The sequence below is a fragment of the Phaethon lepturus genome, unplaced genomic scaffold (genome assembly GCF_000687285.1).
Source record: "Phaethon lepturus isolate BGI_N335 unplaced genomic scaffold, ASM68728v1 scaffold10428, whole genome shotgun sequence".
NCBI lineage: Eukaryota > Metazoa > Chordata > Aves > Phaethontiformes > Phaethontidae > Phaethon > Phaethon lepturus.
The window spans coordinates 17,339-38,367 of NW_010558292.1; the positions used below are offsets into that span (position 1 = coordinate 17,339).

The 21,029-nt window shown below is 48.5% G+C and overlaps 1 protein-coding gene across 1 annotated transcript in view; it reads left to right on the top strand.

Moving 5' to 3' along the window:
• Positions 1 to 19,754, top strand: part of LOC104625399 (solute carrier family 23 member 1-like) — a 22,695-nt gene extending 2,941 nt beyond the window's left edge. The window contains exons 2-12 of the mRNA XM_010293014.1: positions 674 to 823; positions 2,152 to 2,309; positions 6,091 to 6,250; positions 7,593 to 7,774; positions 12,043 to 12,163; positions 12,486 to 12,642; positions 12,846 to 13,099; positions 16,506 to 16,670; positions 17,032 to 17,140; positions 18,215 to 18,310; positions 19,486 to 19,754. Of these exons, the coding sequence (XP_010291316.1) occupies positions 674 to 823; positions 2,152 to 2,309; positions 6,091 to 6,250; positions 7,593 to 7,774; positions 12,043 to 12,163; positions 12,486 to 12,642; positions 12,846 to 13,099; positions 16,506 to 16,670; positions 17,032 to 17,140; positions 18,215 to 18,310; positions 19,486 to 19,754 (1,821 nt within the window). The remainder of the gene's footprint in view (positions 1 to 673; positions 824 to 2,151; positions 2,310 to 6,090; positions 6,251 to 7,592; positions 7,775 to 12,042; positions 12,164 to 12,485; positions 12,643 to 12,845; positions 13,100 to 16,505; positions 16,671 to 17,031; positions 17,141 to 18,214; positions 18,311 to 19,485) is intronic.
• Positions 19,755 to 21,029: the final 1,275 nt, after the last annotated feature.

A 21,029-nucleotide genomic window follows, 5' to 3' on the forward strand; every position in this document is an offset into this window, starting at 1 on the left:
CGCCGGGGGCAAGGTCTTGGCTCATGCTGCTTTTGCCAGTGGGCTCCTTTGAAACGGGCGCCGGGACGCTCCATCCGCTGGTGTCCCTGGGTTTCGCCTGGTTCCTCCGTAGGAGCACAGTTTTCTGGTAAGACAAAGGGCAGGTGTGTTTATCGAGGTAGAACATTTGCAAGGGTGAGTGTAAGGAGATAGGGAAGAGAAGGCTTAAGAGAAGAAAATGAAATATAAAACATGCTTCTACTCTGTAACGGTGATGGCCAAGTTGTTTTAGGATATTTTATCAAAAGCGCTGTTTGGGTGGGACAGCCAGGAGATCAGGGGACAGTGCAGCTTTCATGCATTAACCCACTGCACACTCCTTGCTTCTGGTTGCAGTTTCTCCACCCTTAGCTAGACATTAATGATACTAATGTGCTCTGTCCAGATGTCTCTTTGAGGCTGAGACATCCTCTAATGTTTGTTCTGGTATAGACAGACACATGCATATAAATAATCTCCACAGGTGTTTTTACATCTGTTTTAAATTTCCCCCCTTGCTCTTCTTTTTAATCTTGGCCTTGTTGAAAGCTGTGAGTTGTTCCCACAAGACATGGAGTGCGGCCGCAAGAGAGGCGGCTGCTGGGTGCCTGTGGGGCCGGGCTGTGGCTAACAAAGGGTCTTTCCTGTTTGCCAGGGTGAAGATGGGAGCCACTACTGCTCCTCGCAGGACCATGCTGCCCGGGGCCCAGAGGAAGGTGGGGACGAGGGCCACGGCAGCAGCAAGCTTGCCTACGCCGTCACAGACGTGCCTCCCTGGTACCTGTGCATCCTGCTGGGCATTCAGGTGTGAGGGGGAGCAGGTGGAGGCTGGGGGTGGGTGGAAGTTTAATGGCTGTTCAGCCGGTTAATGGGGGTGAAACCTGAATTTGGGAGTGCTTTGCCTTCACTGGGCATGACTGGAGCTGTGGGGCTGGATCTCGGTGACCTCAAGTCCTTCCCAGCACGGACTGTTATCCTTGTGCCCACAGCTACACCGTGCCCTTGAAGTGCAAATGAGAAGGCAGAGTCCCCGGGCCGGGGCCAGGCAGTTAATAAGAACAGGTTGGATAGGTTGGCTGAAGTTAGCCAAATGTCTAAGGGCTTCTGAACTTCTGCCTTCCCACAGCAGTAACTACTAAGCAGAAGGGCCCATGCTGCTTTGGTTGGTGTTGGTGCCCAGCTGTGTTAAATGACCCAATGCCACCAGTGCCACGCTGGGTACAGAACCTCAGGGAAGAGAGACCTCGGAGAGATTAAGGTAACAATGGACTGTGCTTGGAGCTTGGTGGACATTTTGTACTTTGTTTCCTTAAACGGTCATCTTAGATGTAGAATGTATTAAGACAAGGTTTTCTGAACACATCTGCATCATAATTTTAATAAAACATTCCTCTAATAAGCATAGTGAGTTTCTGAGTGCCACCAGTTCCACCACTGCAGTCCTGTGCTCTGAGCCAAGAACTGGGAAGTGATACTGACTGAAACAACCTTGCCTTGCCCCTTGATCACCAGAATTAAGGTTAATACTTGAAGGGAAAAAAAAAGTTTGAGAAATCATTTTCACATTTAGTAATTAACTGAAGGTCATTGTAGTTACTCTTCAGAAACATGCAATGCCTGATTTATCCGATTTTTATGGTTATCCATAATTGCACTATATGAGAAAAACTACTGATAGCAAAGAATGGGCAGCTCAAATTTGCCAACTTTTTGTTATCCTTTGTGGTGCAAATGAGATGGACTGAAACATTTGCATTCACTTTGCCCGATCGCTCTCTCCCCCTACCTTGGGACGTCCCCACCTTCCTGGAAGAGTAGCCCCAGCAGCTTTGTGTGCAAGTTCTGTGGATAAACTGGTTGTGTCTGACAACCATCTGGGAAGTCCAGAGCACTACAAAAGGTCTTTGGGCACGGAAAGTGGGAGAAGTTTGTGGGGGTGCATTGCAGTTCTTGTAGGTGCTTTGGAATAGCCCCTAATAGAGCATTGAAGTTGCCAAAAAAAGAGAATGGGTAATACTAGTATCGCCCAAACAGAAATCTGTGAGTTATTTTTTTTTTTCCCTCAACAACATGGGGATGATATACAGCCAGTTCTGTGTCCTTCTTCACCCAGTCTTTCTCTGTGGCTCCTAGCATTTCCTGACAGCCATGGGAGGTCTCGTAGCCATCCCTCTGATCCTCTCCAAAGAGCTTTGCCTCCAGCACGACCTCCTCACCCAGAGTCACCTGATCAGCACCATCTTCTTTGTCTCAGGGATTTGCACCCTGCTGCAAGTCCTCTTTGGAGTCAGGTAGGCCAAATGCAAGAAACGAGACACGTGACAAAACAGTTTGTAGATGCAATTACTACGTGCTTGGCCACCAGTCTGCTGTAGAGTTTATCTATCAGTGAGGGTCATTTGCTACCCTTAGGCAATCAAGGCACATGCCAAAGCATCCTGAAATCACTGTATGTGATAACTTTACAGGGCTACCTCACTGTTCTGACTTCTGCATCTTCTGGAACTTGATGCGCCTTTGTTTGGGCTTATAAGGAATCTGTCCTACAAAATAATAAAGCACTGAAACATGCAGTAAGCAGTATCTGCTTGCTCCTTATCCCAGGGATCCTCCAGCTGAGGCAGGACCCTTCTGTTCTGGGCCCAGGATCAAAGGAGCACAGAGCCTATAGGAAACTCTGGGGCAGGGGATAATTGGGAGAAACTGGAGCCCATTTGCCACTCCTTAGGGACCCCTTAGGGAGGACCTCTGCAGCATATCCCGTTAAGCAGTACCACTTCCCATGCTCAGGGATTCATGGCACGATCTGAATGTAAGCAAGATAAATCCTCTTTGCTGCTGAGCTGTTGAATAGCTGGTGGTGAGATGATCATGGAGTTGCCATTCACTACCCGTACAATGAAGTACTTAATAAGAGACATGCAAGCACCCTCCCTTGCCACCAAGACCCTGCATCTTTGCTGGCCTTGTAAAATTTCTTGTATTTCCCTTGTCATAACTCTGGGCTGCCTCTCTCTTTCCATAGGCTGTTTTTTCCTCCAATATGGTGGGAACCTGCGTTTCTTCCTTCAAAGCCCAAAATCCCACTTTGTTTGGCTTCCAAATCCAAGGGACCTGGTTAAAACTCTTCTACGATCAAATCACTGGTCAATTGCCACCTCCACAAAACGTTTTTACTCCTGCTTCTCTCCCCAGTACAACTTTTCCATCTCTGCCTGTCTTAAGAAAGGGCTGTAGACAAACATCTCCCCTTCTCCTACATTGCTGCAGAATTAGTGTAAGAGGGGGCCACCCTGGCCATGAAAAAGAGAGAATCTGTTTCTTCTCAGTTTGGTTAAATTCAGGCTGAGGTGCATGACCCGTGGCTGTGGCTGCTGGTGTGATTCAGACTGGAGTCCTCCCAGGCACCCCCCTGAACACCTCGGTGAATACCCGAGAGCTGTGACGTCCCCCGCTCACTGTTAGCTGAGGATGAGAGAGTAGCAGGGAGCCTCTCCAGTGGCTGAATAGCTAAACAAGGAACAACAGGTCAAATTAAGTGGCAAGGAGGTGTTCCCGTAGGATAAGCTTGAATAGCTTTTGCTGTGCTGAGGACGCAATTGCCTTGTTGCTGGCCTCAATTACAATGTGTGAGGACATTCCTGCCGGAAAGGGGGGATGTGGCATTTCAGAACATGGTTTAGTGGGCATGGTGGTGTTGTGTTGATGGTTGGACTTGATGGTCTTTTCCAACCTTAATGATTCTATGATTCTGTGACTCAGCCTGTGGTGTGGCCAGAGGCAAACCAGACCTGAGGAGACAGTTGGAAGCAGATTTTTTTTTTCTCCTTTTACTATTGTCTGAAACCCTGTAGTAGTTGATAACCATAAGTCACCAACAAGACAGCCAGGAAAGTGGTAAATACAAGTTGGAGGGGATGCCTTTTCCTGAAGAGCCTTCAGCTGAGCGCTCTGCACATTTCCCAGTGTCTGTATTATAAGAAAGACTAATTCAGAGAAGAGGTATGGACATGATCCGTTAATGTGGCATGGGTAAGGGAGACCGTTCATCTTACAGAGTGGCAAAGTGGTGGCTCAGAGGGGTACGGCTGCAGTCTGCAACTAGTCTGGGAGAGAAATGGGGGGATCAGACAGGAAGAAACCATTTTGGTTAAAAGGTGATGTTGGCACATGAATGAAAGAATGTGAACTGGCCATTGAGATGGGGAGGTTCCCACCAAGAGCGAGTGCAGTTCAGGAGCAGCCCTCCAGAAGCAGTAGTCAAGGCAAAAGCCTGACCCACTGCAACCTGCAGCTCGGTTGTGTTACACAGCATGAAAAAGCAATGGCAGGTCCCAGATGGTCACTGGACAGATTATCCAAGAAGCTCCTGAGGGGAGACACAGGTCGCTTGCCATTATGGTGAGCCTCCCTTAGCAGATGCTTGGACATCATGTAGTGATGATCAGACCATAACTTTTCCTTCTCTAAACCTGTGGTTTTCCCTGGAAAGAGCTCAGCATGACCCATATGCATTGCCTCGGCACTCCAGATTGCTCTGAGCCCACCCGTGCCAGCACCGGCTGTGAAAGAGCTTGAGGCTCACCATAGCGGGAGCTATAAATCTATTGTTAATTCAACAGTGGTGGCACTGGGCCTTCTCTGTTAATTTTTGTTTGTTTTTTGCCTTGCCCAGCAAAATCCTTTGAAGGCTGCAACATGTTTGGCTGAATGCCGTAAGTAAGTGACTCCACGGGTGACTGATAGTCAAATATAATTTACTGGCAAAGCACCAACAGTGCTTCGGTTGTGCATGGCTTGAGTAATTTCAGTAGTATAAATACTTGGTTTAGGTGATGGAGATGTGGTGCTGTTACAGCTGTGTCATCTCTTATTTTCCAGTGCTTCCCAGAGAATGGTGGAAACTCCTCTGGTTGAGGGAAATCCATGCCCTGTCGAAGCACTCACCCGGCTCGCTGCCCTGCTGCTTTTGTGAGCAGGCACCATGAGAGCTCCTGGCTCAAGGAGAGGTTGCTTTGGGGGCTGCTCCCAGGGGCAATTTCTAAATGGAGGAAGCTGAGGCACCTCAGAGGTTTCCCTCAGCTTGTTCAGAGCTGCTGTGCCAGCTGCGTCCTTGGGCAATTTTGGGTTTTTCAAGCACGCTAGAGGAATGGCCAAAACAACTTGCACTGCAACGGGCACTTAATGCCTGTGGTAGCTTTTCTGTCTCCATTTTTCCCTGCGTGGGAGGAGAAGAGGCTGGTGTAGCTCACAGGAGCACTGTCTCCCTTGTACGAAGCTCTGTAAGAAGCCAGCGCTGAGCGCCTCTGAAGGTGCGAACTCCTTGTTAGCCTGAGGGGTTTCCAGAGTGAGGTTACTCTAAGACAGGAGACACGTGGCATTGGGAGAGAGCTGAGGTCTCACCCAGCCAGTGAGCTCAGCCTTGTCCATGCAGGTGTCCTTCCCAGTGTCGGTGGAAACAAGGCAGAGTCATTAGCTTTAAAAAACTGTACTAAAAGCCAAGTCACATTTTCCACTGCCCTCAGCCTGAGGATGGTTGTGACATGGGGAGTAGCCAGTGCATATCCTTGTGTTCGTGAGCCTGTTGTGAAGAAACAGGCAGCTGAAAGGGACAGAGCAAGCAACTGGATATTGGCAAGATTTGGGCCTTGGTCAATGCTGAGCTTTTCTTCAGAGTCTCGCCATCTTTCTTCCTTGGTCTTCTCCCCTCCTCCAGCTTTTTCCTTTCTTTGTTATTTTACTATGTGCAGCTCTGTAATCTCGTCACACCTTAGGAAGACTGCTTTTTCCTTAATGTGGGGTAGCAGAATTTGACTCTAGCACCAATGAGCACCTCCATTGCCAATGTTTGAACCTGAGCTCTTCCTCCTGGGTCATTGCTCTTGAGTGCAATGGGCAGCAATTCCCACCTGTGGTCAGTGATAGAGATCTGCCAGAACATTTCAAAAGATACTTCCAGAAGCCATGGGCAGAGTGATTTCTTAATTTATTTCACTTTCCTTTCTCTTAACTCTGTGGAGCTGGGTTTCTAGCATTCTCACTTGTCATCTTTTCCCTCTGCTCTCCTTCCAGGTTGCCTATTATTCAAGGAGGGACTTTTGCATTCCTGACCCCCACCCTGGCCATGCTGTCTCTCCCCAAGTGGAAATGCCCTGCCTGGACGCAGAATGCCACCCTGGTGAATGCTTCTTCACCAGAGTTCATCAAAGTCTGGCAGACGCGGATGCGAGAGGTATATGACATTTTCAGTGGCACCTGCTCTGTATCAGGGCTGTTTGCTTTTAAGAAAGCACCTGACCATGTCAGGGCCATCTGTGCTGGAGAACCCACCATTCCCAATGGACCTTGGTCCTCACCCTGTTGCAGCTTCCTCCTAAGATCGAGTCTCTGGCAGTAAAGTGAGTGCTTCGCTGCTGCTGGACAGGGGACATGCAGTCCTCGGGTGATTTATGGTCCCTGCAAAGTCTGCACTGGTCCAGCCAGTTCCTTTCTCCATGAAGCATGGTTAGCCTTGAGGAAGGAAGGCAGGGAAGATGTTTCCAAGGAAGCGACCCTGTCTAAGCACAGGAAACCTAGTAAAAAAGAATGCAAGGGCGGAACTTGCTGTAAATATTAAGGAGAAGTGCATTCTTAGGTAGTCAAAAGAGGGGAGGAAAGGTCAGGGATCTCGCTGTCTTGTCCTACATTTATTGCCTTATCAGAGTAAGTGGCTAAAGTTGCCTCTTTCAATCCCTATGTTGGGGCACTTTGCAAAGCGCTTGGGGAGCATTGTGAGCACATGAAGGATTTGCTGTGCAGCACAGGCTGCCCTCCCTACTGATACACATAAATCTATCACAAGGGCACTGCTGCCTTCTCCTTTCAGGCTGGGTGCTTCACCCCGGCCCCTGTGTTTCTCTTCCCTTTGGAGCCGGGGGAGGGAAGGTGCTGAGCACTGCAGAGGACCCAGCCTGGGTCCAGTCTCCAAATCTGCGAAGGCAGAGAGCAGCCTCACCAGGGGTCCCCAGCCTGGAGCTGACATGAGCAGCTAAGGGCATTTCAGGACGTAATTGCTGGCTACTTAGCAGTGATGGTCAAAGTTCAGGGTGATAAATGTGTCCCTGGAGGAAAACTGATACTCAAAAAACCCCAGAGGCTGTAATAACCCACCTGTCCTACCACTGTGCTGAAGTGCCCCAAGCCCTTCCCAGAGGGGAGATGAGTGGAGTCCATGGCCCTGCTCCCATTTTTGGAGCAAGAGCTTTTCTCCTGTGTTTCAGGGGGAGCAAGAAGAAAGGGTGCAGGGAAGCTGATGCATGCTTGGGTGGCCCAAGAGGACGGGGAGGAGGGGGTCTCTGGAACAAAATTAGTCCTGTTGAGGACTAAGTCCATCAGCCAAGGGGGAAGTTGGTGTGCTTGTACTTTGGTGGCTGATTCTCCATGCGTAATGCTCAGCCAGGCTTTGCTGTAGTCAGCGGGAAACCTCCATGCTGGTCCATCACTGGAGGCTGAGCTTGGCTCTCACGCTGTTTTTGCACTGACTTATTAAGAAAAAGCTCAACAGCTGGAGCTCTTTTCAACCTTTATTTTTCCAGGTACAAGGGGCTATCATTGTAGCTTCCTGCTTTCAAATCTTCGTTGGATTTTCTGGCCTGATTGGATTTCTGATGAGGTTCATCGGCCCCTTGACAATTGCCCCCACCATCACCTTGGTTGCGCTACCTCTCTTTGATTCGGCTGGGGATGAGGCTGGGCAGCACTGGGGCATAGCATTCATGTAAGTCTCACTTCTCTGTGGGAAAGCTGAGTGTACATAAACCACCTACCTCTAATACAAAATCAAGTGTTGCAGTCTGTATGTAGCAGGGTTCCCCTGGGTCGAGATTTATTTATTGAGTGCTAACATGCGGCAGGCTTGTGCAAGACAGCAGCATGGCATAGTTCCCTACCCTGACCCTAGGAGGTTAAACCCCTCAGCAATGAAGCAAAACCCAAAAATTACTTTAAAAATCTGATTTTTGTGAAAATCCAAAGTTCATAGGTCAGTAGCGAAACAAGTCTTTCCCCTGTGTGGTTCCTGGGGACAGTCTCTGTCACAGCTGTCTATGCACGCTGTCTTACACACCCATTATTTAAGTTAAAAAAAAATTCCGGAAATGACCAAGTTGAGCACTCAGAGTTAGGTATTCCTTGAGTTAATATAACTGGTGCTTTATCTATTGTTTTCACGTGATGAGGAGGAATTGTTTTCTCCACAGAGGGCCTGGGGGGCTCTGGAAATGTCTGTGCATGTGGCTTTGCAGCATCGAGTGCTGTTTCAGGGATATTTGTATGCGTGCCCTTGTGCATGAGGGTACAAGTGTGCTTGGTGGCAGGATTTCCTTGGTATTTAAATAACAAATCCAAGAAGTAGAAATGCCACTGCATGGCTCCCCTGCATATTTGGCACCTTCAGATCCCTAATGCAGACTTCAGCTTGGGATAACGGGCAACAAGTGTAGGTTGTTATCCTCTCTATGGGTTCCCATCAGTTTGCTAGTTCTTTTGTTGTCCCAAATAAGGGTTCTTTTACCCGGTGTGCAGAGAGCCGAAAAACACATGGAGACGAGATATTTGCTTTTATTCCAAATCTGCGCAGAGTTGGGTGCTAGGTGGTAAGCCCACAAAACTAGCACACCTCGGTTAACACACAGAAAGTATTTATACATTTCGAGCAACAGTTATCAGTATTTTTTACAAGTTGGCTCCATCGCCCTTGTTCCCATTGATTCTCACCAGCCTCATCTCCACTTAAGGTCACAGCATCCTTCTTTTTTCCTAGGCATGCTCAGGGAGGAAGGGACTTTCGTGAGGAGGGGGCTTTCCCCACCCAGGGGCAGGTTGCTAACTATATGTTATTTACATGTTAATAGGGATAGTTCACTCAAGGTTCGGTAGTTTTGTTTCTTTTGTGACTATGTTCCTTCCCTCAAGGTTGCACCTTGTTAACTGCTCACAGAGACTAAACAATACCCCCAGTTTAATTCCTTGCATACCTTCAACACTTTCAGAGCTGCCTTTGGTGATTCTGGGGCCAAGCCTGACAGCAGCCCCAGGAAGGCAGCGTGCTGTTGTGGGGATGTGCTCCAGTCCACCTCCAGTTCTCTTCTCCTCCCTGCACCTGCCCTCCAGGCCCCAAAGGCCACCTCTCTTCTCCACCTTCAGTTCTTCACTTAACTGGTTTCTTCCACCAGCACCCCATACAACCACAAACCCTGCCTGCCCCCAGCTTTCCTTTCACCATTGTTTCTCTCATCACACCTCTGGCTTGTTGTCCTTCAGCTCTGATGATTTGTCCTAGCCCCTTTGCTTAGCCAGTCTGAATTTTCCCTTCAAAATGTACATCCTCAGTACATACTGAGGCTCCTAACCTCAGTCCCTCACTTGACCTCTTTGCCCAGCTATGCTCCTCCATTAATGGGGTCCCAGCCCTCCAGCCCATGTCCCTGTTCTCAGCCTTGGTCACTCTCTCTGCCCTGTTCATTTGTGCACCATCTTCTACCTGTGCTAGTCCTGTTCCTTTCTTTCATGACTCAGACACCTTAGCCCCAACCTGATCATTGTGCTTTGAGCTGTCTGAGTTTGTGTCCTCTTTTGCTGCCTCATCCATGCTCTGTGAGTGCCATTAGGGAAAGGGGGAGAGGGGTGATGGAGAAGGCAGGAGATATGACCCATGTGTTCTCAGCCTTGCTGTCCAGCCCCATCACATCCCAGAGCTCCCATGATGGGCGATACCCACTGTTGCCTCAAGAAGCTGCTCAGTTGCTCCCTGGTGATGGTGCATACACAGGTCATCACTGGGCAAGGCCTGGACGTACTTAGAAAGCTCAGAATCTTCATGGACTGCAAATGCTAAAGCCTGAGATGCCTCTGCTGACTGCTTGGGACCTGGGATGAATGATCGTTGTTAGAGACTGATCATAGTTGAGCAGATTTTTGTGAGAAAGAGCAATAACCCTCACCCCAAAGAACAGGTTCTAATAAATCTCAAATTTCTGCTCAGGTCATAAGCAGACCTGATACTGCTCAAAGCAAAATGACCTCAAGGCAGACTGTATACTATGTCTATTTCCTGAACATCACTCTTTGAAATAGGTTTGGGATATACTTTTCGAGAAACATTTGGCCTGAAGCAGATGTTTTCCATGGAAATTTTCATCCTGAATGGGTAAAGTTAGGCAGAATTATAAGCAGCTGAAAATAGCATTTGGCAATGGAATGTGTCAGGCAACCTGAATAATAAGCAATGACACCTACTTGAGATAGATGAGGGCTCTGCAGTGATTCATAAGGCTGCCAAGCACCTTTGTTAATGCAAATGCACAAAATGTGCACTGACGCAGTCTGTCCAGGCTCTGTCGCTTTAGAAACCACAGATGGAAACAAGTTCCTCCTCAGACTTTCTGCCTCCAGTCATTCAGTACTTTGAATCATGATTGATAGATAACCTCTGGCTGTATGTCATGGCCTGTATTTGCAGAGAGGTGAGGTTAGCATTTCCTTTGCACTGCTGGTATTCTGCCTGCCCGTGAATATTGCACCTATATCACCTTTTCACGCACGGAAAACCACCAGTTTTCCGTGCACTGTTAGTGCACTTCAGCTGGTGCCATCGATTTCTCATCAAATCCTATCCAGACTAATTCACTCCATGTATACAATTCAGGTGTGTTACAAAAAATGAGGAGCCCTTCAGAGGCCTGGTTAACATAAGAGGAAAATGTCCAAGGTCTTCTACCAGCTCAGCAGTCAAGATGGGGTGCCCAGTCCCTGCCCTCTTGCCGCATATCGCAGCCTCCAGCTTCCTCTGGTTGCCCTTTCTGGGGGGCAGACGGAGCTTGCTATGAGCTGTGCTGCTGTTCACGGGAAATATGTCTTACATGAGGGATGGGAGAGGAGCTACACCTCATGGTTGCTTCTGCCTGAATGAGCCCCGGGTGCTGCCGGGGGCACAGGTCAGCACCCCTGCCTTGGAGGACCCCTCTGCTGCACAGCCCTCGCAGACCGGGTGGCCGTGTTTTTTCTCCTTCTTGACTGGCTGGGAGTTCTCTGTGGGCGCTACGTGCAACCCCACACTCCCACTGGCCTTTTTTCTTTCAAAACAGGGACTTGCACAACCAAAACAAATAATCTTTCTTTTCTCTGTGCCATGTAGGAGCTTTTTGTCACTTGGAGAGCAGCATAGGTAAACCTGAAATCAGGAAACAAATAAATCCTGTATTTCTGATGAGGAGCGGCTGAGGGAACTGGGGCTTGTTTAGCCCGGAGAAGAGGAGGCTGAGGGGAGACCTTATCACTCTTTACAGCTACCTGAAAGGAGGTTGTAGCGAGGTGCATGTGGGTCTCTTTTCCCAAGTAGCAAGTGATAGGACAAGAGGAAACGGCCTCAAGTTGTGCCAGGGGAGGTTTAGACTAGATATTAGGAAAAAATTCTTCACTGAAGGAGTGGTCAGACATTGGAACAGGCTGCCCAGGAAGGTGGTGGAGGCACCATCACTGAAAGTGTTCAAACAATGTGTAGACGTGGCACTTTGGGGTACAGTTTAGTGGGCTTGGAGGTGTTGGGTTGATGGTTGCACTTGATCTTAAAGGTCTTTTCCAACCTTGATGATTCAGTGATTCTGTGATCTGAATTACACAGAAGTTCAGGGCCAGTTTCTTACATAGCCTGCCTTGCACGTCTCTCAGGTTTTTCTTTTACTCACGTGCCATTTTTAAGCTCTGGCAACTGTGTCTACTCAGTGATGCACCATCTGGGGGCGTCAATTTTGAAACAAAAGGGGAAAAATATATTTGCAAATGCAGCAGAGCTGTCAGTAGAGTGTGATGGAAAGCTGGTTCCACCCCAGGCTTGCTGGAATGGGGAGCCACCCTCTGGTGCTGAGAGGTTTCTGGGGTCCTCTGGAGTGTTGGGTCCTCAGGTAGCTGGTCTTCAGTTCATGTGGAGGAGGAGGAGGGCAGCTCAGCACCCACTTTGTCTCATGGTCTGCTTTTCATTCCTCCTAGGACTATTTCTTTCATAGTTCTGTTCTCTCAGTACCTGAAAGATGTCCCTGTGCTGCTGCCATCTTACCAGAGAGGCAAGAGGTGCCACCTCTCCCCGGTCTACCTCTTCCAGATCTTCCCGGTACGTTGGGGTTCCCGGAGACCCAGTGGCTGTGGCAGAGGCACTGGCCTCACCTGCCCCGTCTGCCTGGGCTCTTCCCACTTGTGTCCAGCCGAGTTAAGCGCTTCCCAGCCCAGACTGCACGGCGAGAGGACAGAGGGGGAGGAGGTCCCCATGGCCCTGCATGTGGGGAGGGAATAAGGGACGGAGGGCCACAGGGAGCCCTTGCCTCTGTCACACATGCAGGGGAAAGGGTCAGGCAGGGAGACACCTTGTGCCCCACAACCGTGCTGCAGATGCAGCCATGCCCTAACTGGCCACCACTGCTGTGTGTGATGGGCAGGTGCTGCTGGGGCTCTCCCTGAGTTGGCTGCTCTGCTACGTGCTGACGGTGGCTGATGTCCTCCCTGCGGACCCCACTGCCTATGGCCACCTGGCCCGGACGGACACCCGCGGGGACGTTTTATCCCAGGCTCCCTGGTTTCGGCTGCCTTACCCAGGTACCACTGTCCCCCCGCCCCCTTTCCCCATCCCACCGTGCTGCTCCCTGCTCCAGCTTGCACCTCTGCTTATGGCTAGCAGGGGGAGATGAAATGCCAAAAATCAGGCAAACACCCACAAGCACCCTTGCTGTTCTTCCCCCCTGCAACAGATTTCAGGGCAAACGTGCCCCACCGACCTGTACCGAACTCTTTACTTGCAGGCCAGTGGGGAGTGCCGACCGTCAGCCCAGCTGGGATATTCGGCATCTTAGCCGGGGTGATTTCCTCCATGCTGGAGTCTGTGGGAGATTACTACGCCTGCGCCCGCCTGTCCGGGGCCCCACCGCCACCAAAACACGCCATCAGCCGCGGGATCGGGGTGGAAGGCATCGGCTGGGCCCTGGCCGGGGCCTGGGGGACAGGGAACGGCACCACATCGTACAGCGAGAACGTGGGGGCCCTGGGCATCACCAAGGTGAGCCTCGCCGCAGCTGGGTGGCTGCGGTGCCCTGGCCCTCCCGCAGGTTTCCCCCGGGGGTGCATTTACAAAGGTGCGGTGCACATGGGTACCTGCCGGACCTGGGATGGGATCTGAGCCCACCTCCTGCAAGGCACGCCAGAGAGATGTGCCCTGGCATGTTGGTGACTGCGCCAGCGGCACTGCGAATCTCCTAACCGAGGGGGTCTGTCCCTCTCTTGCACTGCTTGTGGTCTGCATGTGGGATAGGTGTGTGTTGCTGCTACTCACGGCACCTGGCTCAGGTGAGACTACGGAGAGTATGTTATATCTGAGCTAACCTGAAAACTTCCTGAGGAATGACTTTATCGAAGACTGTCTGTCTGTCTGTATCTCTTCCTGTTTATCTGTCTTCCTAACTATATTTATAGAGGGGAGGGGAGGGGAAAAGAGAGGAAAGGAGACGAGGGGAGAGAAAAGGAAAAAGGAAAAGGAAAAGAAAAAGTGGAAGAAAAAGAAGAAGAAAAAGAAAATACTTAACAGGACTCCAAATTTCACAATTTTTATAAACCAAGAATGGCAATCATGTGAAAGGTAGACTATTTCTTTGGGATTGTAAAGTGTGATGGCAGTGTTATGTTTTTACCTCTCTACAAGGTTTTGTGCATCCCTTGAGTGTCTTATTGCTCTTATAAGGGAAAGAAATTTCCAGATATAAGCTTGACAATCAGATCAGAGATCTTCACAAGACTTTACAGCCAGGGGATGGGTACATCCAGCAGCCAACCGGAAAATTATTGTCAAATAAGCAATGTCATGTCAGCAGAGCTGTGAGTCAGTAAACAAATGCAGAATATGAGTTATGGCTCCCACTCTATAATACTGCTTATTTCACTGTTTTTTATAAACCTTACTCACAATAACCATTTTTCACAGACTGAAGCATTAGAGTTTGACCGAGGTGGCTGCTTCCAGCAGCAACAGCTGCCTGGATGTCTGCATGGAGCCCAGTTTAGCCTGACACCACATGTACCTTGTCACTATGAAATCTGTGTATCCTGACCATATACCTGAGCCCATTCTTCCCTGACATGCAGTTTGCTGCATACGTTGTGCGTATGGGATGTTGCATAGTTCAGAAGTGCCCAGACTCATAATTATCAAATTACAGGACATGTTCTTTCTTCACTGAGAGAGTGGTCAAGCATTGGAACAGGCTGCCCAGGGAGGTGGTGGAGTCACCATCACTGGAAGTGTTCAAAACACGTGTGGATGTGGCGCTTCGGGACATGGTTTAGGGGGCATGGTGGTGTTGGGTTAATGGTTGGACTTGATGATCTTGAAGGTCTTTTCCAGCCTTAATGATTCTGTGATTCTGCAATTCTCCCCATGTAAGCGAAGTCCTTCAGGTGGACATGCCATCCTTGCTGATTCAGGAGAGGTTTCCCTTAAATCCCATCTCTGCTCACCTTGTCCACAGTCAAGAGAGTCAATCTCAGCCAACCTTAAATCAGTGTAAAGGCTTTGGCTGGGATAGATGGGAATGCTGAGAGCAAATTTCCTTTTGGTTTTTATGTGGGAAACACATTTTTCCGTAACAAATGGAAACGCAAGGGACTTGTTTCCCCTGCTTAAACAGAGGTGTCCAGCACTACCTGAAACATCTTTGGAGATCTCAGATATCCACAGGGAATGTCAGGTAAGGAAAAGGAGAAGCTGCCAGAGGCTGCCAAGATGCAACATCTTGAATGGCACCAGCCACCTATGTTTATGCTGCTTTATCAAGCCCAGCATGAGCTCTCATTTTCAATAAAAGAAAAAGAGGATTTTAAGGAGAGGTAAGGACCACAGAGTCACCATATACATAGCAGGAAACCATGCAGTTTTTTCAACCTTAAAACAGAACTGATTTTCTTGTTTTCCTGACATAATTGAAACAAACTATAAACTAGAGGCTTTAGCAGCATATGCTCACAGTTGTGGTATCAGTGGATTAGTTAGTTTGCCTTTAAGGCCAACTCCATGTACTGGGTAATTTGACATTTTGGCAAATTAAGAATCTGAAGCTTCATTCTAATCCTGGAACAAATAGATCTGTTGCCTTTTACTAAATTACAGCTTTGATGGTAATGGTGTCCCAAGGTTTTAAGCCAAGGAATATAAAAAGCTCACCTGAAGGCAACGCATGATTTTATTTTGAAACTCCCCACCAAATCTTTTTCATTTATCTTTCACAACCAAGTAAAGCTTAAAATATTTTAAAGGGACATGTTTAAGAAATACTTAAAAAGAGACAGTGATAGTTACTGGGAATGTTTTTGTTGAAAGAAGTCACAAAAAGACCTTCCTGTAAACATGACATTCTTTGCATATTTAAAGGCAGGGATTAAAATATTTAATTGAATTATGAAATATTTGTAGAGGATTACAGAGTTTCCCTGCCTAAGACACGAATATTGTAAAGCTTAGCATGAATCTTTAAGCTGTCCACGTTTTGGTATGGCAAAGTGTATCTTGAATTGATAGTCTAATAAATATTGCTGCTTTTCTTTTTAGTTTCCATAGTCTGTAAATATCTCTTTCATCCCCTTGTTTGGCAGATGATACTCTTTTTCTTTCCTACTGACACGATCTAACAGATCTGAATGAAAGGCATGGCTTGGTGCTTCATCCTATCTTTGTTGTAGTGCCCAACCAAGAAAAGTCCACCCTGGCTCATCATAGGAAAAAAAAAATGAGAAGAAAATAGTTTTACTGAAGCTAGATGGGTGATGGGAGATAGGGGCAGACCCAGAGACTTCCCCACTTCTTATTATCCATCTGTTGACCATGAAAAGTATATATCAGATCCCAGAGCTCAGGATCGAAGAAGCCAGCCTGGCCAACTCTGCTCTCCCAAATCTTGGTCTCCAGGGAATGGAGGAATTGGTGTGGGCACCTAGTTGAAAGCCATTATTAGATGGCAATCCAAACCCTGGTGGAAGGATTGTCCGGTGAAATGACTGCGTGGTTGCAGTGCCAGCCTGTGGGTCTGCCAAGACATTTCTAGGCTGGAGCAAGAACAAAGCTGTCTGTGGGGATTACTGTGCTCTTAATTTAATAATAAACTTCTTGTTTAACAGCAAACTGTTAAAGTCCTGACAACAGTAGGAAAGAGCATAACAAGTACACAGTTGTGGATCCATGGTTGCTCTCAGGGTGCCTTTCATGATAAATAATTACTGGTGTGCAAATACTGATGCTTCCCATGCAGTGTGAGCAACCCAGCTCACCAGCGGCTGCACTTGAACCTGTGACCGAACGTGCCATTGAGTGCTTGGGCCGGAGGTGCAACCCCTGCCCGGCAGGCTGGCGCTGGAGCCCGCCATCCCTCGCCTCTCTGCGCCCGTCGGTGTGTGACTGCCTCCTCTTCCTCTTGCCCCAGGTAGGGAGTCGAACGGTGATCATTGCCGGTGCCTGCGCCATGCTCCTGAGTGGGATCTTTGGGAAAGTCGGCGCGATGCTTGCCAGCATACCCACCCCCGTGATCGGAGGCATGTTCCTTGTGATGTTTGGAGTTATCACGGCGGTGGGGATTTCCAATTTGCAGGTAACAGCTGTGCGAGTGCCGTTTCATCCCTAGGGACGGGGACTTTGGTTTCGAGCCAAGTTCTTACCAGGCTGAGTCAGACGTAACTGCGCTGCAGCAAACGCAAACATTTGCGTCGGCAGTACCTTGGGTGAAGATGAAGGCACGTACCCGGAGGGGCTAAATCGCAGAGGGCTCGCTGGGCGGGGGAGGGCTTGCTGGCACCGGGGCAGCAGGATCACTAATGCCCCAGCAGCACCAGCGCTGCTGCTCGGGTCCACTCCTGCGTGCAGTGTTTACATCCGAGCATGTCTCGTGAACATAATGGTAATTCACAGATTTGGGTAGTTGCAAACGTAATGTATACAATTTCTCTGTGCAGTACACGGATATGAACTCCTCCAGAAACACCTTTGTCTTTGGATTTTCTGTATTTGCTGGCCTCACGGTTCCCAGCTGGGCAAGTAAAAATAGTACACTGCTAGAAACAGGTAAGAAACAACATCAGAAGCATTTTCTGTAGCATAAAACTGAAGCAAAGGCTGTTCCAAAGAAATCTTTTAAAATGCCGTTTTTCCTGATAAAACCCTGAAACCTGCGCTTTGGCTGTTACCCGTTTCTTTCTGGGAGGGCTGTTCTTGCACTTTGCTCTGATGCACAGCTCTGGCATGGAAATCTCTGCTCTTGATCAGTGACTGCACCTTGCCAGATTCCTGTCAGGCTACGGATTGCAGAGCTCTTCCTTGGGATGTATTCCTGGGATGGGGCTTTGGGCAGGAGAATACTCTAGGGCTGAATCCTGATCAAGATCTCAATGAATGAGGCTTGCTTACATGCTCATACACAATAAAACCTTGTGCTTCCAGAACGCAAGAGCAGACTCCTCTACTAAATTCCCTCAAGTTCCCGTTATTGAAATTTCCAGCTCTCTAACAGTTACGCTCTCATTGTGTCTCATGAGATAATGTGTTTGTCACAAACGCTGTAGTGTCCTCACTTAAGGTATATATGGCATGCTGGGTGGGCTGTTGAAAGAGCTGGGCCCACAGATCACACACTCTGTAGATGGTCTATCAGATGCTTTATGTCACTGGGCTATTTTGTTCCTGTCAATTATCCCTCACAGCGAAATAGCACACCTGATTAACTTGTGGTGAAATCCCGTGCTAAATATACCTGTATTTCTTTGGGAATTGAAGCTTGTGCTTTTGTAGGGAACTGCTTGGTGTTATGTTGTGGCGGTGCAGAACATGCTTGGAGCAGAAGGCAGCTTTTTCTGGGGCAGTGCTGTGGTCTGCACCGTTAATAGGCTCTTAATGTATTTATGAGTCATCTCCTGCCCACTGGCAGCTAGGTCAGTGAATAATTATGCAGAATAAAACTGTTAGGTCTGAAACTGGCAGTGAGATCAATCTCCCTTGCATTGCCAAATCTTAAGCTCTGCTTTAGGATTTGCAAGTCTTGTCTAAACAAGCATGCAGCTTGCAGCCTCTTGGCACCGGGTATGTTGCTGGTCAAACATGCGTGTCTCTGCACCACTATCCAAAGCTTTGTTCTTCTGCTAGGAATCGTCCAGCTGGACCAGGTGATCCAGGTGCTTCTCACCACTGGCATGTTTGTGGGCGGACTCCTGGGGTTTATCCTTGATAACACCATTCCAGGTAGGATTTGCTGAAATGAGCTAACCTACTAGTTTGTGCCTGCCCCAGGGTTTTTTTCCTAGTTTTTTTTTGTCTTCATGACTCCAGCTCTATGGGTAGGAATTGTGCTAGCAATCATGAAACACCATGTGACCGAACTCCTCCCAGAGAGGGGAGAGGAACAGGAGACATCGCTGAAATGGTCTCTGGTTGGAAAACAGCAGCTTGCAAAAAGCTAACTAATTTTTCAGGAACAACTCAGTCTGAGGAAAAGGTTTACTTCGGAAAAAAGTCTTTTAGGGAACATGCCAGCCTACAGCCATGTTGCTGGTTGAAAGGAGAGATGAAGGCAGCTACAAGAAGTGGAAGGAGCCAATGCATGCCTTCTTATGAGAGCTGCTAAAACTGAGGCTGAACTGGTGCTACAGCACTGGAAAGCAGTAGGAAAGGCTGATGACCAAAGACAGAATATAGCACCTGCAGCTGGCCCTCACAGACAGAAAAAGCCTACAGAGAGTCTCTGATTTTCATTGAGCCTGGAGAGGGATAGCATCAGAATAGGAGAGGAAACCCTCTTTTCTGCTACAGACAAAAAGCAGAAAGGACACTCTGTTAACCAGGTTCTTTTATCATCTTGGGCTTCTTGGAAAGCCAATCTCCTTTTGGCTCATTCATTTTCTTGTAGCCCTTGATCTCCAGCCCCTCCAGGCAGAATTTCCAGGTGTGCTCACTCCCTTTCCCAGGAGGGACTCAGCCACTGCAACAACTACAGGCACTTAGCAATTCCTTGGCTGGGGTAAATGCCTGTGACTGCCTAGTAATTGCTAGCTAAACCTTATTCCCCTACTCCACAGTATCCAGCCTTGTTTTCCTAGCACTGTATGACCCCTCACTTTGAACAGTTCTTGGATGCCCCATGACTCGTGAAAACCTGTCTTGGTATACTTGACTCCTGTGGAAAGCAGTGGAGAAGGCTGCTTATCTGGAAGATGTTGCAGGAACCTGGGTATGGTCTAGAAGCTCGTTAGTGAATTTTTGTAGAGAGCTTTGGAGCTAGAGGGGTTTAAGTGCAAGGGATCTGTATGTTGTGCTGGGTCTGCAGGGATCTGAGAAGCGGGGTGTGAGGCACACAAGGTAGTCCTATGCTCAGAACACCCGTTGTTTTAAACACAACAATCTCATTTTTGCTGTTGCAGGAACACAGGAGGAGCGGGGGCTCCTGGCGTGGAAGAACAGCCACAAGGGAGAGGCGAACAACTCTCAGCTGGTTTCGAAGGTCTATGATCTTCCGTTTGGCATAGGCACCAAATACTGTGCTGTCTCTTGGTTTCGGTATCTCCCCGCTTGCCCCAAAAGACTACACGGCAGCAAGAGAATGCATGAACTGAAAGCTGCTGGACAGGAAAGCAGTGTTAAAGCAAGCTCAGAAAGAGACTCTGAGATAGGTGCTGATACAAGGATATAAGCACCTGGCCTGCAGGTGAACTCGTCGCAGAAGCAGAGGTCTGAAAAGTGTGTCTGCAGCCCCCATAATTTGAACATGAGCTGGCAGCTGTTAGAGGCTGGAGCAGGAGAACGATAAGGTCTTTCTCTTCCCAGCTCTGCCCCCTGCACCACTGGTGACCTTGAGGGAGTCATTTTTCTCCTCTCTGCTCCTGCCTGCCCACCTCTAGGAAAAACATAATCCCTCTTTGGGGAACACCAAAGCCCAAGAAATGCCTGGGAAAGATATTCAGTTTCTTCCTTGCACTGAGCCTTGAGGACCCCAAGGAGCAGCTGTTTAGCTGAAGCAGGGCTTTACCTGCCCCCTGTCCCGGCTGCTCAAGGGCCCACAGGAGAAGGCATCCCTGATGTGGGCCCTGTACCACTCTCAGGCATCCCTTGGGCTGAGGCTAATCCCCAACACCTTAAAGATCTGTAATGGCAACACTCACTTCTCAGCTTGTGGTTTACACCTCATCCTGGCCAAGGGGAAGGAGTGGGCACTTCTAGGTCATGATTCACCTCGTTCCACATTCCCATAATTTCAAGTCAGTCAAATGAATGTTCTTGTAAGTGTCTAAGGTTAATGGGATGGATTGTCTTCTGTATATACCTCTCCCACCTTAGACCGCAGAGAGAATCTAGAGACCTTACTTAGGTTCTTGACCTAACAGAAAAACCCAGGTTCACTGAAATTAATCCCACCTGGGGTGCTGGGAGCAGTCTCAGGGGAGCCAGCTTCCCCAGGGCACCAAACCCAACAAAGATGAAGGAATCATCATGAAACATGAAGGAGAAAACTCTTCTGCTTGCAATCTGATGCATCCCTGCTACTGCTGTGTCCTGTGTCCCCCCCAGTGTACCTGTTTGGTTTGGTGTGGTGACTGTGAGGTGACAACCACTTCCGGAAAACAGTTTGCAGATTCCTGCTTCTTTCCATTATCAGCAGAAACAGCCTTAACCTATATGGCCATATATAATGTGATTGCACATGGTGCCGGTTACCGGTGGTAATAACATTGTTGCTGTAGCATAAGCTTGTGTTTCCTTCATTGAGATTTACACTTAGATATTTTTTTGGGGAAAAAAAAAGTACAGTGTAATGATATTTCTCAGGGTGGTTGCCATAGTGAGTGGCAAGTAGTATTCAAAGAATCACAGAGTAATTCAGTTGGAAGGGACCTCTGGAGGTCGTCTGGGCCAGCCCTTGCTCAGAGCTGGTCCTGTTAGACCAGGTTGCAGAGGACTGTGTCCAGAT